Consider the following 16,340-nt stretch of genomic DNA (forward strand, 5'->3'; position numbering starts at 1 on the left):
CTACATTCTTGAGAAAAAATTCATGTAATACGATATTATGATTTATATGCTATAAGTTGAAGGCCCCTATCAAAGTCTTCTTGAAGGAACACTCTAATAACAAAGTTAAAAGCATCAATGTTAACCATACAAGAAAAGTTAAAATCATACCATTGCAATATTGGAATAATAATGAGTGCCTCCTTCAACCTATCAAAGGTGCTTTATTGCTCTACTTTCCATTCAAATAGAACATCTTTCTCCAAATAGTTTGTTAATGAAGCAATGAAGTGTGCAAATCATGAAAAAAAATGGTAATAATATTCAGCAAGGTCTAAAAATGAGTGGACTTTAGAAACATCTTTAGAGGTTGGTCAATCTTCTACCACTTTTATCTTATCTTACTCCATATGCATGGCTTCAAAGGACAAGACTTGCTCCAAAAAGATGACTTTTGACTTCTAAAGTTCACATTTTGATTGCTTGTAATAGAAGTGACTATCTCATAGCCGACGGAGTACTTTTCATAGGTGTTGTTCATGTTCTTCAAGGACTTTACTATATATATGGATATCATCAATGAAGATAATTACATATTTATCTAAAAGGTCCCAAAATAATGTGTTCATGTGATTCATGAAGGAGGTTGGAGTATTAGTGAGGCCAAAAGATAAAACCACATATTTGAAATGTCTATAGTGCATAAAAAATAGCATCTTTTTTACATACTTTTTTAATAGATATCTATCAATAACCACTCTAAAGATCCATTTTATTAAAGATGGTTGTACTTCAAAGCTGATTAAGAAGTTTATGCGCATGTAGAAGTGGATATTCATTTTTAACTATGTATTTATTGAGGCCTCAATAGTTAATGCAAACACAAAGTCCACCATCATTTTTAGGTACAAAGAATACAAATACTCTCCATGGTAATGTACTTTTTTAAATGAGGCCTTACTCTAAGAATTCATCAAATGTCTTTCACAGCTCTTCAAATTTTTTTAGTGCTAAGCAATAAATTAGCCGATTTGTTGATTTGGCTCCAAGTAATAATTTTATTTGAAAGTAGGCACCTCAATCATGAAGCATGCTACTATGTAGATTGGTTGGAAAGACATCTCAATATTCTTGTATGAATTAATCTATCTATTCTACTCCTTCTGATATTTTTATTATGACTAATATAAGATTTAGAACCACCATATATATATATATATATATATATATATATATTATTTATGTACATATATATATATATATATATATATATATATATTATTTATGTTAAATTTATTTCTTTATAAAGGTCGTTCTTATGAGAATGTCTTTGGTTACAAATTATCTTTTCTCTTAACTTGATGCTAAGGTGCAAAGAATCACCTTGTATTGTTGTACTATAAAATCTTATAATATATAAAAATTAGTTAAAATATATTATATTTTAATAAATCTAGATGTATATTAGAATGATTAATAGATTAATTTGAAAAAAGTAGATATAAAAAACTTTATTTTGAGTTTTATCTATTTTAATTATAGCATTTAAAAAAATTATAGGACCTAAATGTTTAATATGAAGCTTTTACAGGAGATTAGAGCCTAAAGAAGAAATTTTTAACTAATAGGAGGCTTATTGGAAGGGATGAAAGTAAGACATGGTTGGATGAAGGTAGAGAATGGAGATCTTCATTCCTATTGATCAAAGGCCATGTCTAATGGGCTTCAAGGAGGCTACCTAAGGCCTTATAAGGAATTAGGGTTTTTTTTTTCGAAGTCATTCAAGCTTTAGAGACTAGTATAAAAAAATTTAGGATTTTGGGTATAAATTGGGTGCAAATTTTATATGATTTGGAGTTTTTATGAAAGAGTTATTGGTGCCCAAAGTTAAGGTATCAATTTTGTACCTACTATCATTCTTTGAGGTATAACATTTCTTTACAGAGAGCAACAAAAGATCGGCAATTGGGATTGGAGAGAATACTTTTTTGACTATAATTTTTATATATTATTTGATGAATTTGGAGTTTGGATGAAGAATTTATAGAGGGTTCAATCATCACATCCAAATCAAAGGTAGTAAGTGATTTTATTCATAGTAATGGTTGGAGCTATATCTTCAGTTTTTGGACAAAGTTTTGACTCAATTTTTTTTAGAAAGTAGACTATTGTATTAGAAAGCTATATATACAAATTTTGTGGCATTTGAATGCTTAGTTTATAAAATATGAAGAAAACTATAGATGGGTGTATAAAAACTAGGATTTGAAGCTATTGTTATGATTATCTTAAGATCCGCAATGAATTTGCAGTTGAAATTTGTTGTAGAAGTTGATAAGAATATATTAATACTTCATATAAAATGTTAGTATGTTTGAATAGATAAATTGGAAGATATGAGTTTTTGAAGTTTGAAAATAATACCCTGTAAGGATATATAAGGATTTAAAGGTTTTATCATATTTTGGGTATTTTTGGGAACTTAAGACTTATATATTTAATGTAATAGTATCTAAAATTAATATATATATATATATATATATATATATATATGTATTCTTAGTCTTCCTTATCTCAAGACCTAATTGAGCAATTAATTGCACCTAAGAGCCAATGCTTTCATGAGGCCAACTCTCTCTACTCCTACAGCATCCACTATCTTTAAAAAAAATTATCCTTGCTATCTAATAAACTTTCTTATTTTCTATTTTTAGCCATAGTATACCAAAAATAGTATCATATTTTAGCTTTTTTATCTTAAACTTCTTTTTAAAGATATAGGTATTAGTCAATCTCAAGGTTTTTCCTTCACATATCTCACTTTATATGTTTTTTCGGTCATCTACAAGGTATATACTTCTTCCTTTGATTGCTTTAGTTTTAATCCCAAGTTGGTTGGTAATTGCAGCTCAAATGTAATTTTTTGTAGAGCCACAATCTATAAACACTTAGCATGGTTGTTTTTTTAATAGTTTCATTAGATGTACTAGTTGATTCTTTTTACAATTGTCCAAGGCGATGCCATTTGTCTTTAAGAGATAGTAGCTATTTTCAATACTTATCCTCGGTGCCTTTACTAAGAAGCCTCCATTTTTTTGCTTTGTCTTATTATCAATTTGGTGAGTTTTGAGACTATAAACCTACCTTGTTTTGCTCGTGCTTGAATTTTGACATTTTAGACAACTTCCAATCTAATGGGCTAGCTCTCAACAATAAAAATATAATTCCTTTTACACCAATATTTGTTGTCTTTGTGATATCAATGATCCTTATAGGGCATCAATCTTCATTGGCGTTGGTTGTTATGCCATAATATTAGATATCGGTATAGGACTTTGTACTATATGTTATAATCTATAATTTCTAAAATCTATAGCATCAATCTTATATACAATTCAAATTGCCTCTTTGAATGTTTATGGATCCTTTAATTCTACATCTTACTGAACTACAAGTTTCAAATCTTGTAAGAATTGATCTATCATCTTCTCCTCTAAAACATTACAAATTTAGAGACATAGGGATTTGAATCAAGAGACATAATTTTACACCAACCTCGATTGTGTAAGATTTTCCAACTGATCGTGTACTATCTTCTCTGCATTGATGGATCAAAATTGGTTTCTAAACTTTATCTCAAACTTCTCTCAATCAAAAAATCCACCTTGAGCTCCATAACTTTGAACTTGATGTTGCCACAAAATGGTTGCCACGTCTGTTAAATAGTTGACTACACATATAATTTCTTCAATGGTATTTGCCACAGACATTTGAAGGTATTGTTGCATGTTGAAGAGTCATTGATATACAACTTCTTATCTTGAAGTCCCAGAATATGTCCTCGAAGCTTCTATTTGTCCTTGCAAAGTAACTATCTGACCTAAGAGATGTTGTATTTGAGCCTCTATTTGGAATTGCTCTGTCATATTTTTCATACTACAATTTCTTTGTTAGACTACACTATTGTAATGTCTTTTCACTTTTTTATTGAATTTTTAAAAGTGGCACATAGTAGCTTCAATATAATATCCAATATGACTACAAAAATTAATCTTGGACTAGATAATGACTATCAACACACTACCAAAAAAAATAGTCTAACATTCGCTTTGATACGAATGAAACAAGACTAATCCAACTCAAACGTCCAAGATCCTTCTAATCCATAGCAACATAAAACCTCATCACAAGGTGGGACAAACTGGACCAAAATAAAACTAAATAGAAGTAAACACAATAGGACACAGAAGACAAAATTGATCAATTAGAATTAGAACAGAAGAAAAAAAAATAAAAAGATACAAAATCCAATCATATTAAGAGAAAGGATCTAAAGCCATATTTGACTAGATGCCCTAAAAGGCCTTAGCAAGTCCTATTTATACTTTGTTTGACCACCTTGGACTTTCTAAAATATTCCTAGATGACAAATTTTACTTAGAGAACCACCTTAAACTCCTTCTAGAAGGTTCTATGGTAGGCCCCATTTAGATAATTGACCATAATTCTTTCTAGAATGTTCCATGGTGGATCCTATGTGATCCACTAACCTAATTCCAATTCTAGAAACTTCCATGGTTCTAACTATATATTCCCATGTATCAATAATACAAATATCATATCTATATCCTGTTACAATTAGTATCTAATATATTTTTAAGAAAATTTCACATAATATAGTAATGTTGTCATATTATATGAAGTTTATTTGAAAATGCATTAAGCACTTGAATATAGAGACAAAAATAGAAATTATAATATCAAGATTTTTATAATCATAATAAAATCTTAAATAGATATTAATTAAATGTTAACAATCATAATAAAATCTTAATCAAATCAAATTAAAAAATTAAAGAAATTATAAAAGAATCATGGAGAAATTATAAAGAATTTTATAAAATTCTTAAAAAAATAAAAAATAAAAATTTATAAAAAAAACATCAAAATTAAGAACTTTAAAAATATTAGAAATATAAACCTTTATTCAAAATTTTCTTATTATTTTAATATTAAATTTTAAAAAAAGAATAACCAATTTGAAAAAGATTAAACTTGAAAAATAAAAAATAAATTCTAAAATCCACTTAGATATTAGTTGGCTTCCTTTTCCAACCTTAATATCAATCTTATAAAGCCAACATCTCTTAATTGATCATTTAATGCCTTTTAAAATTTAAAAATCTATTAATAATCAATTTAACTACTATTATATAAATTTTTAATTCAATCTAATTAATAAATTATTATAAATTTTAGAAATTATCACTTATCCTTTGAATTCTAATTTCTAAGATTTCAATATGTTTAAATTTTTATAATCTTTATTTTTTTTTAATTAAGCTCAAAATTACAACAAAAATTTAAAACAACATCAATTATGTAAATACATAATTTTATATGTAGATCATTAATCAATCCTCTACAATGCTCTAAAATATAAGTCTTTTAAATTTTTAAAAAATTAAAGTAATTTCAAAACAATTTAGACTTTGTTAAGTCTTTATTAAGTCAATACAAACTAAAATCACTCAAAATTATTATTCAAAATTTTTTTCACAAGTTTTCTTTCAAATCTCACTTTCTAATTAACTATTAAGGACATGAATCTTGAAAAAAGAAATCCTTAATATTTTCTTGTATCACTCAAAAGAACTAAAAAGTTATTCAAAGATGATATAGTATTAAACTAAAATAACTATTGTCAAAGATAAGAAGATTAAAAAGACTGAAAACAAGACTAAAGACTAGAAAGGCATTAATAAGAGTGAAGCAGGCTTCACTCTTGCCTCTATATATATTTTTAATTAGGAACTACATGGCAATGACCTATAGGACCTCCAAAGCATGTTGACTTTGCAAGACATGTACCTTAACTTGCAAGATAAGTTTTTTATATGTATGCCACATAGTTAGCTTATTTTGCAAGCTACCAACATGTAATTAAGTTCTTGACTAAGTTTCTAACCTATCAATCAACTTTAAACATATGTAAAGTTAAAGCAACATTTATGAAGTTATTAGGAAACTTTTCTAAAAAAATATATATATATATATATATATATATATATATTTTTACTTTTATATATTTCTATTTAATCATATAGATAAATATTAGAATAAGTATGTATATCTGTGACATCAACTAAAGAATCCTAAATATACCATAGGTATATGGTTTTGTGTCTTATAGTCTGATTTTGACCTTGGTTCATAATTAGTCTTTTATAATATAATGTTTCTTTTAATCTTTTATCTAATAAAAATATTATAATATTATAATATTAAATAGATGATTTTTCACATATTATCTATATTTTTAAAATAATTTGCTAAAGAATTTTTATTTAAGCTCTTCTATAGTACAGTCTTTCTTTTTTACTTTCACCATATAATTGTGTTATAACATCATACTAGAACTCTTGTCGTAAGCATTTAAACAATCATCTTTCTTTTTGTTGGATGAAGTTATTAAGCAATCATATGATATAAAAGTAATGTTGCAAGGCCATGGTTATGGTGACCATTTTGTATTGTCAAGTGCCATTATGTATTTTATTAGAAACAATGTGCATGTAACTAAAATAGACATCCAATCAATCAATTTGCTAAATTTGTTGACAAATGAAGTTATTTTGTTCACTAATTTTTTTTTTCTTGTCACATTTGAAATTTGTGCAATTCTTAATAGAATATTGTTTGCAAACTATATATCTTTGGGCATATAAAACCTATCTAAATTTTCTTTTATATCTTCAATGTATTCAAAAGATTCCTCTAGTAGAAGAGATATGTGCAACATATTTTTTATTTTTAAATCCAAATAACCTTTGAATAGACAATGCCCTCTCTTTCTTCTTAAATACTAGGCATAATATCAAAAAGAATTGCAAGACTACATTGAGGAATGAAAAGTAAGATGGTTGAGTACATAAAAAATTATAATCTTGATAAGGTGGGATAAAGGAAAAGTACTATTAATTGTAGTTGTTGATTATTAATTGTTGTTACCAATGATATTTCCATGATTGTATCAACTCTATTTAAAAAAAACCATGATTATATCAATCCAAATGTGGATGATAGTTATAATAATGAACTCAACAATCCATGTATCAATTTGTGATGATGGTGGATTAGTTTAGTAAAAGCTTGGGTCAATATAGCACTTCCCATTTATATATAAAAACACTATAAATATTTTTGTAAATCTTCCATTCAGAATTTTCATGTCATTAGCTATTTCTAAAAGACTTCAAAAGAACAAAATTAGGTGCCAATTTGTAAGAAGCGGGCTGTAGTGGACTTGGGAGATATGTGACCTCCCTACCTTACTACTACTACTGCATTCCATTCCATTCCCACTGCATTAGACTGAATGAATTGCTTCATTTGCCACATGGACAGACACACCTCTCCACTCTCACTCACTCTCTCATTCGGAATCTAATGCCGCCCTCTTCCGCTGCTGCAGCCCCCCCCCCCCCCCCCCCCCCTCCACCACCACCACCTGCAATTGGTTACAACAATCGATCCTTATGTCTAGTCCATGCTTTTGCTGTCGGGGTTGCATATTCCAATTGTTTTTCGGGCTCTTGTTTCTTCGCTTGTTGGAACAAGCCTGGAGTGGCCTTGATTTGATTCCTCACGTACCTGAGATTGTGTGGTGACGATGGTGGAGGCCAAGCGCATGACCATCTGTGTCGGGGATATTCACGGTCATCTTGATCGCCTCAAGGTGTTATGGCGCAACTTGGAATTCAAGCTGAGATCGGTATCATTTGCGAGCTCAACGGTGATCTTTCTAGGCGAGTACAATGACCGGGGGCCCGACTCTTAAGGGTATTCTCGACTTCCTCGCTAGCTTACCGGAGCATCACCTAGAGCAGAAATATGTATTTTTATGCAGCAACCATGATTTTGCGTTTGCAGCGTTTATGGGCGTGTTGCCGACGTCCTCCCCTGGTATGAATTACACTAGCACGCGGGGCGAGTACATATGGCGTTTCTCATGGTGGCAGGGCAGGTGTGTGTCTGGCTGTTACCACTTCATAAATTTGGAATAGAAATTGGAACATTGGTCTTGTGCAAATTCAGAATCACAGGATATTCATGTTACTCTTTTCACTTGAGTCCTTTGATTGTTCTTGCAAGAAATGTCTTTTATTGCAACGATTCAGTTAGACGGAGGTCTATCTCACGCACAGCTTGTCACTGATTAGTAGGCATGTATTAGATTTGAAGGTTATGCTCTATGCTTCTCTTAGCTTGGGACAAGCTATTTCAGCTGTGTTGAACTGGCTTAGATGCTACAAAATCCACTTGAACTTTACATCTTTGTATTGTAATGCGTTCTTCGATTTTGTCAATGGTGGCAGGTTTGATTGCAGGTGTTCCCGACAGCCATTAGGAGTTTTTGGGCAACTTAGTGTGGGTTCATGAGCAGGTATCCTTCGCTTGTCTTCCTAGGTTGTAGTGTGATGAGTCATAACCGAGGCTCATGCATTTGTAGAGCTTTTACCTGCCATTTCATTTCTTCAATATATCGTTAGGAATGCTTAGCACGTGTGAAAATGTTGGTTGAAATAGGAAGACGAAGAGACAGTGGATCCAGAAACAAACCACACACAACTAATTGCCGTTCATGCGGGTCTAGAGTCTAAATCACTGGACAACCAGATGCAGATGTTGAGAACCAAGGATGCATAGTTTCCACATATTGAGCCCCTTGCTGGTCGTAAGAACGTGTGGAACAACCCTCCTGTAAGCAGTTGTCGCATTTTCCTTCGGGATTCTGTCTTACCTCTTTGTTATCTCGCACGTTACTTAGAGTCTGTGTATATTTTTTTCTTGTTAAATTTATTTGTTCATAAGTTCTTTATTGTATCAATCCCTCTTTTCATCGGAAATACTCATAGTTACAATACTCCTGCATCTGTGTTTAGGAATTGGCAGCACAGAAAGTGCTTCTTGTGAGCGGCCACCACGGAAAGTTGCACTTTGAGAGCAACCGCCTTATCATCGATGAGAGTGGAGGTTTCGATGATAGGCCCATCGCTGCCATGATTCTTCCTTCTCGAGAAATCGTTCGTGACACAGATAATCTCTGAGAATCAAAATGACAGGAGTTGCGGCCACAATCTTTCATGTTGCCCACAAGTATTAGACACTGTGCTGTCAATGCAGTATTTGTAGTATCGATTTGTAATATCTTTGCTCGCTAGCTGGTCATTACTTTTACTACTGTTTCAATTATTGAAACCTTTTTTGGTTTTGATTCTGTAAAAAAATGTACTACATTACACACATGCTTCTTGGCAGCAATTCCTGCCATTATGATTCCTATCCTTTAAATACCAACTGATTGTATGCAAAAATTTCAAGTTGATAGCCATGGCCGACTTTAGCAAGGTTTGGTGCCGTTTGTATCAGATTATTGTTTCAAGCTGTGTGCAAAATAATAATCAGTAATAACTTGCCCACTAAACCCTGTCAACTTCAAAAGCCGTTTGAGGCTAAACCCCGTTGACTTCGGAAAGGTGATTACCCTAACCCTTTAACCCTAAATCTGTGGTCACTAAACTTTCAGTGGAAATTACTTGTTTACTGAGGAGTGTTCGTTTTAGGAGGTCCATGGCACGTTGCCACACGGGATCAGGAGTGCGAGCACTTGACCTTTCACTGCGAATGAACAGTTTTTCTTGCATTTTGCTTATTCATCCATTCGGTTGTGTTCCAAGGACTTTAAGGTCGCATTGTTCTGATTCTGGGAGAAGCAGCCCGCTACCACAGCTGCAAGCACCAGCAGTTTTTTTTTGATGTACGTCACTGGGAATTTCAACCTCGCGTTACGTAGACATGTCCCTATCTCGCATTCTTTAGTAATTCGCAACGTGCCTTACTATCTCGGAAAATTAGGGTTTTTTCGGGGAACTTGATTTTTCTTCTGGAGTTAGGCTGGTGTTCGAGTGTTCATTGCTTAGATCATGACATTGGGTGTTGGGGATTCTATTAGAATTCGAAAGGAGACTTCCTCTGGTTTTTCGTGACTTGGAGTATGCGTGAAAGTTTGTTTAGCGGGTGCGAGCTGTAGCTCGAGGACATAAGAGCTTTCGACATCATGAGAGGGATTTTATTGAAGGGGTTTTTTAGGTGCAAAGCTCTCAGTTCCACATCTAGTGCCCGGACTCGTAAACGCAAAACAGTGTTTCCACTACCGCAAGTGAAGCGTTGGAAATTAACCCACTCGTCCAATTTTGTTGAAAGTGTTGAAGATTGTTCTAGTAAAGAAAATGTTGTTTTGGAAGAGGATGTGCGAAGCGAGGAGAACGCTGGTGTTTGTGAAGGAGCCAAGCGTGCGGACAAAATATGGGGGCTTTCTGAAAACTCTATCAGACACAATGACGATGCATTAGTTTCAAGTGGATCTCCAGGCGAAGAGAATTTTAGTTTGTACCCGTAAGTATTTTCCCTTCTCCTTTTAGGTTAAACTCCCGACTTTTGTGACTCCTTATGAATTCTTAGTTGTTCTTTGGTTTCTAATTCTGTTGTATTTCTAGACCGCTCTTTCTTAATGTACCTAGGTACCATACACGCAGAAGCCTACCAATAATTCTGTCTCTTCATAGAAAAGTGCCGAATTCTGGCTTTTCTCTGACAACTTTCAGCGGGCGACTGATGCAGATCTGTGGCTTATGAGGGCAATGTAGCCACGGTTAAGCTTGGAGTTGGCCAGGTTCTTATCTCCCTTACACTGTTCACTCATTAGTTATTTTTCTCATGTCTTAAAAAATTAAGTTAGGGGAACTTCAATTTACATTTTCAAGTGGTGGTGTAAAGCAGGCTATTTCTCCTTTCCTCAGGTGCTGTTCTTACGTACAGTGTTCTTCGTAGTCATGGATTTGAGGAAAAATGTTTTCAATAAAAATTTAGATAGGAGATAATATACTTAGATAGAAAACAATAAATTTTAGATAGAAAACAATATGTTTCAAGTTGCAAGTGGAGGGAGAAATGCTGCGCTTTTCAAATGAAACATATGTTTTTCTATTGGAGCGTTGATATTATTTAGATTCTAAATGAGTGAGCACATGATTTGACAGATGGTCATTTTGGATGGATGTGCTATGGTGCAAGTTGTAGAAGGGCAGGCGTCTATGCTGGGTTACTCTTTACCCCGTGGTGTAGACATCCTTGTGTGCTCAAGCTCCAAACTTGCTGAAGTCATTACTTTTGAAGCTCGGATACAAGTGGGAGATATTAACATGACAGAAGAAATAAAGGAAATTGAAAAACCTTCAAGCTTGGGTTGCGAGTTAAGATTTGCCTCTCATGGACTTGGTAAACAAGAATCGACAAGTGAAGCAGTTTCTGGAAGTAGTTTATCCTTTAAACTGGTAAAGCACTCGACCGTTGATGATTTTTCATTTTCTTGATGACATGCACGTTTGGTGCCCATTCGGGAGTCACTCAGTTATCTTAGTTCTCTTTGTCTTACATGGATATGTTACGATGTAGGGATTTGCTGGACTACTGGATTCTTCGCCTGGAATGAAAGGGGAACAAAATTTTGTAGAAAAAATAAATCAAGAACCAGATTCCCGTGACATGAATGAATCTGAGAGCGATGACGACGACCTTGCTTTAAATTCTGAAGCAAGTTATTCAGAGAGTGAAGACGAAGACGACAGAGATGATCAGGTTGAGGTACCTTTGGAAGGTTTAGATATGGCTGCTGATACAGAAACTGTTGGGAAGCGCAAAGGTGGTGGACTGAACTCTTCTAATGTGAAGAGGCAAAGGGTAGTGGAGGCATTGGATAGGGACTCTTCTGCAACGTCTATACCACGCGATTGGAAGGACGCTGTTGAAACTATCACACTTGGATCTAATTTTCCGATTGTTGCTATTTGCGGTGCGAAGAATGTTGGAAAGTCTACATTTGCTCGGTTCCTCGTGAACTCACTTCTTAACAGGTCTTGGACTATCCTATGGACATTCGGATATTACGTTGTGAAATAATGTTTCTTCAGACACTCTAGACTGCGCAAGTTGGATGCAATGTGACATTAATCGGAATTTTTTTCTATTTTGTCTCTTTTTTTTCTCGCTTCATTTTATTTATTTATTTAACACTCTCCCAGGTATAAAGAGGTTGCATACCTAGATACAGACGTTGGACAACCAGAATTCACCGCGCCTGGGTGTATATCGCTGCATATTCTCGACACCCCAGTTGTTGGTAAGATTTGAAGGATATACAAGTACATGTGTGCATGGAGAATGCATGCAAGCTTTTATGTTTTACATGTTCGTCGTTGCTTAGAGTTCAATATCCGGCACATTAAATACTACAGTTTTCCCGCTTAAATGTACTAATGTAGCATCCAAGAGAGTGTAATGTCGGTTTAAATTGTACTTGCATATTGTATCATATTCTAATACCGGTCTATTGTCTATCAGGTCCACCAGCAATGCACCTTCGGACACCCGAGAGGTACAAAATGAAGATTTGTCCACCATTTTTACACCAATCTGAGGTTTTGTGTTCATGAATGTACAATTTTTATGAGATGGCACTTCTGTGAACATTATTTCTCTACGAATTATGTACTTCTGTTTGTTCACAACATTCAGCTGTTAGAAATAACACCCACTCTCTCTCCCTCCCCCCTCCCTTTAAACTTGGATTTAGACAAGACATTTTTTTCAAATTACCTATCCCGGCAAAATCACAGGTTGTATGTTGGACAAAGGCCTTACAAGTACTGTGCTATTGATTCCTTTGCAGGTGCTTCTTCTATGGAGACGTTTCTCCCAAAAGTAACCCGATGATGTATATCGAACATGTAGCTGAACTTTTCAATTGTTTTCTTCAAAAATATACCCTCAACTCCATTTCTACAATCCCACTCGTCATCAATACGCATGGATGGGTAAAAGGTACCGGCAGCTCTTGTAATCCTGTTCTTGTGTCCGTTTCATTATCATGAGTTTGTACTTGATGTACAGTCAAATTATCCCGCCTTGCAACTCCTTAAACAATACTCACTTACTCCTGGTCAAACGTCAGCTGAGATTGGTGCCCATAATTCTTACTTGATTTTTTGTTTCGTCGACTTCTGGTTGTTTAACTTTTCACAATATCTATTCTTCATCAGTAAAGAGTTGCTTATCAGACTTTTGGCATGTTTTTGCAGGTATTGGTTATGATGTTATTGTCGACATCTTGAATTCTACCGTTCCAACACATGTTGTGCAAGTGTTAGCCTCCTCAAAAAAAAGGAACCTACCACGCAACAAGTTTTGGGATGAGTCGAGTATGGCTGAAACCGTCTATGTAGAAAGCGCAGTGGAGAAACTAAAAACGTAAGCAACTCCGAGAGACCTGTTCTTGTAGGTTTTTTATATGTCCTTACTGGAAATATAAATTTTCTCTTTCTCACTTTTCCCCTTTAACCTTGGAATCCTTATTTACGCGGTTTCTGAAATGTGTGCTAATACTTACCAGGCAAAGAACTGCAAGATCAGCGCATCATCTACGAGCAGCCAGATTGCTCGCGTATTTCCAACAGTGTTTTGGTGAAAACTCAGCACCATTTCCTTACAAGGAAGTCAAGCTCTTCGCACAGACTGCTATGTCCCTTGTGAGAGATACTCCATACGAAGTTCCATTTACAGCCCTTAAAATCAAACATCTTCATTCTGAGGTTCGTGATGAACACTTCATGTGCGAGAAATTCTGTGTTAGTGTTGTGATTTACCTACTTAGTAACTTTGAGTTCACTGCCTTCAGTATTCTGAAGATGAGCCCTTTTGCACCATATAAACAAGAGGTTAGATTTGTCTTTGTGAAATTTAGTTCTGTAATGTCTGGTTGCGTTCATGCTTTCAGGTACCACCAGCAGAGAGTTTTCGTTGTGTCAATGCATGTATTGTGGGTCTGGGAGTTACCTCTGTTGGTAGGGATATTCAAGACAAGAATGACCGGAGTAGGTCATCTCTGCCGCTGTGTTTGGGCCTGGGTAAGACTTTTCTCTTGACTTCTTTTGGTTTTATTTCAAATTTTCTCAATGTTTACTTCAGAATCTCCGTATATGCGAGAAGTATTTTCAATGGTTTTAACATTTTAATGAAGAATTCCGCAATCACCTAAGTTATTAAAAGAATGTATAGTACTGCTATCACGCACTCCAGTCGTGGAGCTCATCATGCGGCGCTTGATATATTTATTTATTTATATTTCGCAGGAATTGTGAAAGCAGTGGATGTGACGAGAGGCGTCTTTTACATAAGTACACCTGTCCCTCAAGAACAGCTCAAGCAGGTTGATATATTGCTTCAGGGGCGTGTTGAGATTCCAGTTCCACTTTTGATGGTAAGACTTATGTAAAATGATGCCCTACAGAATACTTATCCACTTAACCATAAAATTATTTGATATTCAAGGTTTAGAAAAATTTCGAGTCCTTTGCCAGTGTCTTGGTCAAAGTTTCCGTCTATTGTGCTCATGTTTATGCTTATGGAGGATTCTGGGACTTGCATACAGGCTAAAGGATACTTATGCCCCTATTTGAAAGAAAGATCACAGCTTGTGGAAGGAGTCGGTGCAGGAGTAATGAAAAGTACCAGGAAGCCAAGTGCGAAAGAAGCTCTATGAAGCTCATGTGGACTCTATTTGATTCGCAGTTGTCTGCAACATTCATCACACTTTCGTATATGCTACATCATCACAGCTTGCGATTTTATTTTATTTCGCTCATTAGTCTCAACAGTTTTCTGGATGGAGTTGAAACTCCGCTAAGACGTGATCAGCTGCGAAGCGGCAAAGATAAACTTTTTGACCACACATTCTGGATCTTGGCACTGCTCATCAGAATTATGTCCCTGTTTGGTGTGATATAAATTTTTTTAATGCATGGTGTATTCCTTGGATTAACTTTCCTTGTCAGGGTTTTCAATGCAGTCAACTCATTGACTGAAGATGTTGGTCTCCACTATGATTTTGTCCTGTGTTGATTTTGTTTTGGCTGCGTTGCAAACTAAGAGCAGTATATGCATAACAGGTCCGCACTCGGACCATCAACTGAAAAACATTTTGCAGGCTTATATTCAACAGTGAACTCTTTGCTACTCTACTGTCGTAACAAATTGCATCTGTAGATAAGGAAGTGACCTCCTTTCGGTCTGTTCCTCCTCGCATGAAATTTAATACATCAATGCTGGCTATTTTAATCGCATTTGTATTGAAGCCTATGGTTGCCAAGAACACACCCTACCTCAGAGAACTGACACCCCCATCACCCACATCAGCGCTTTATTAGTTTTATCCTTCTTGGCTTGTCAGCTCTTTGACACGACTGCATTAACAGCAGATTTAAGATACAAGTGTTTGCAGCGACTGCAACAACTCACAACCTACGCAAGATAATACAAGCACTTAATAATGCAGCCTCCCTCAATCTACATAGCCACCAAATCAGTGGCCGGCACTCTCGCGTTGCCCATTCCCACGGATCAACAGTCACTCTTAAGAAATGTCGCCAAAATTCTGAAGGGATCAAAGGAAATCTACTAAAATAGGTTTCGGTGCTTTCAGAATTATAATTTTATACACTGTATTGATGACAGCGGGCGAAGCAGCTGTCCTGACACTTCAAAACCACGACGGTCTGCTCCTTTCTATGCACAGTTCTGCAGGATTCTTCACATTACATAATTCTTGGCTTTCTATGCGAACCTGACTCCACCGCAACGCTGACGCGAGACGCGGAGGAAGCTTTGTGTAAGTGGCCCATAGGCAATCAACAGAACAGCATTAAAAATTGCTGGAAGGAAATCAGTGCGACCTCTAGACTGTTCACTGTGATGATGACTGGTAGGGTCAAATCTCATGTTCCAAATCCAGACTGTCAACTCCAGACTGTGAACTTTTGTTCATATCCTTCACGAAGAAGACCACAATTTAATTAGGTTTTTGAAAAGATCAGATTCCAGACTGGCACTATGATCGAAGGACAGCTTCTGGAACGAAAATCCAACGTCCACGTCCAAGTTTCATAGATTTCTGCATCATGTACTCGGACGAGGATTTCGAAGGATCTTCAGACTCCGAACCTGAGCTGTAAGAAACGTGAAGAGATGGGAGTGAGGGAGAACTCGGTTAGTCAGGTCAGGATGGATCTACGAGCTCCATGAAATCATGCAGCGAGTCGGTCGCGACTCGGAAAGATCATCCTAGCTTCCCTGCTTCGTGTGGGCCGACTTGAGGCGGTGGGCGGTGAGGAGAGGCACCGTATTATCGCCCGGAGTCCTCTGACTGCTCTCCATTCTAACCATTCGGCTGATGAGTGAGCAAAGTT

General features: G+C 35.2%; 1 protein-coding gene and 1 non-coding gene across 2 annotated transcripts; both read left to right on the forward strand.

The window, feature by feature from the left end:
• Positions 1-7,578: 7,578 nt before the first annotated feature.
• Positions 7,579-9,224, forward strand: LOC112281246 (tyrosine-protein phosphatase At3g09960). Its single transcript, XR_016502429.1, has 4 exons — positions 7,579-8,005; positions 8,426-8,438; positions 8,569-8,742; positions 8,925-9,224. It is a non-coding gene; the product is annotated as a tyrosine-protein phosphatase At3g09960 (transcript).
• Positions 9,225-9,586: 362 nt separating this feature from the next.
• LOC112281401 (uncharacterized) lies at positions 9,587-14,917 on the forward strand. The gene is made up of 12 exons (XM_024517877.3): positions 9,587-10,437; positions 10,663-10,714; positions 11,082-11,375; positions 11,497-11,954; positions 12,123-12,220; positions 12,442-12,475; positions 12,770-12,921; positions 13,179-13,347; positions 13,490-13,688; positions 13,874-14,003; positions 14,229-14,356; positions 14,528-14,917. The coding sequence occupies exons 1-12, from the start codon at positions 10,100-10,102 to the stop codon at positions 14,636-14,638; spliced, it is 2,163 nt and encodes a 720-aa protein (XP_024373645.1). The 5' UTR covers positions 9,587-10,099; the 3' UTR covers positions 14,639-14,917.
• Positions 14,918-16,340: the final 1,423 nt, after the last annotated feature.

This window comes from Physcomitrium patens, chromosome 4 (genome assembly GCF_059467195.1).
Source record: "Physcomitrium patens ecotype Gransden chromosome 4, ASM5946719v1, whole genome shotgun sequence".
NCBI lineage: Eukaryota > Viridiplantae > Streptophyta > Bryopsida > Funariales > Funariaceae > Physcomitrium > Physcomitrium patens.

Bases quoted from the DNA above. Each gene is read 5' to 3' on its own strand.
- LOC112281401 (XM_024517877.3), top strand. From the start codon at position 10,100: ATGAGAGGGATTTTATTGAAGGGGTTTTTTAGGTGCAAAGCTCTCAGT. The intron at 10,438-10,662 runs GTAAGTATTTTC...CGACTGATGCAG, and splicing joins GAGAATTTTAGTTTGTACCC to ATCTGTGGCTTATGAGGGCA. The intron at 13,348-13,489 runs GTAAGCAACTCC...AATACTTACCAG, and splicing joins GCAGTGGAGAAACTAAAAAC to GCAAAGAACTGCAAGATCAG.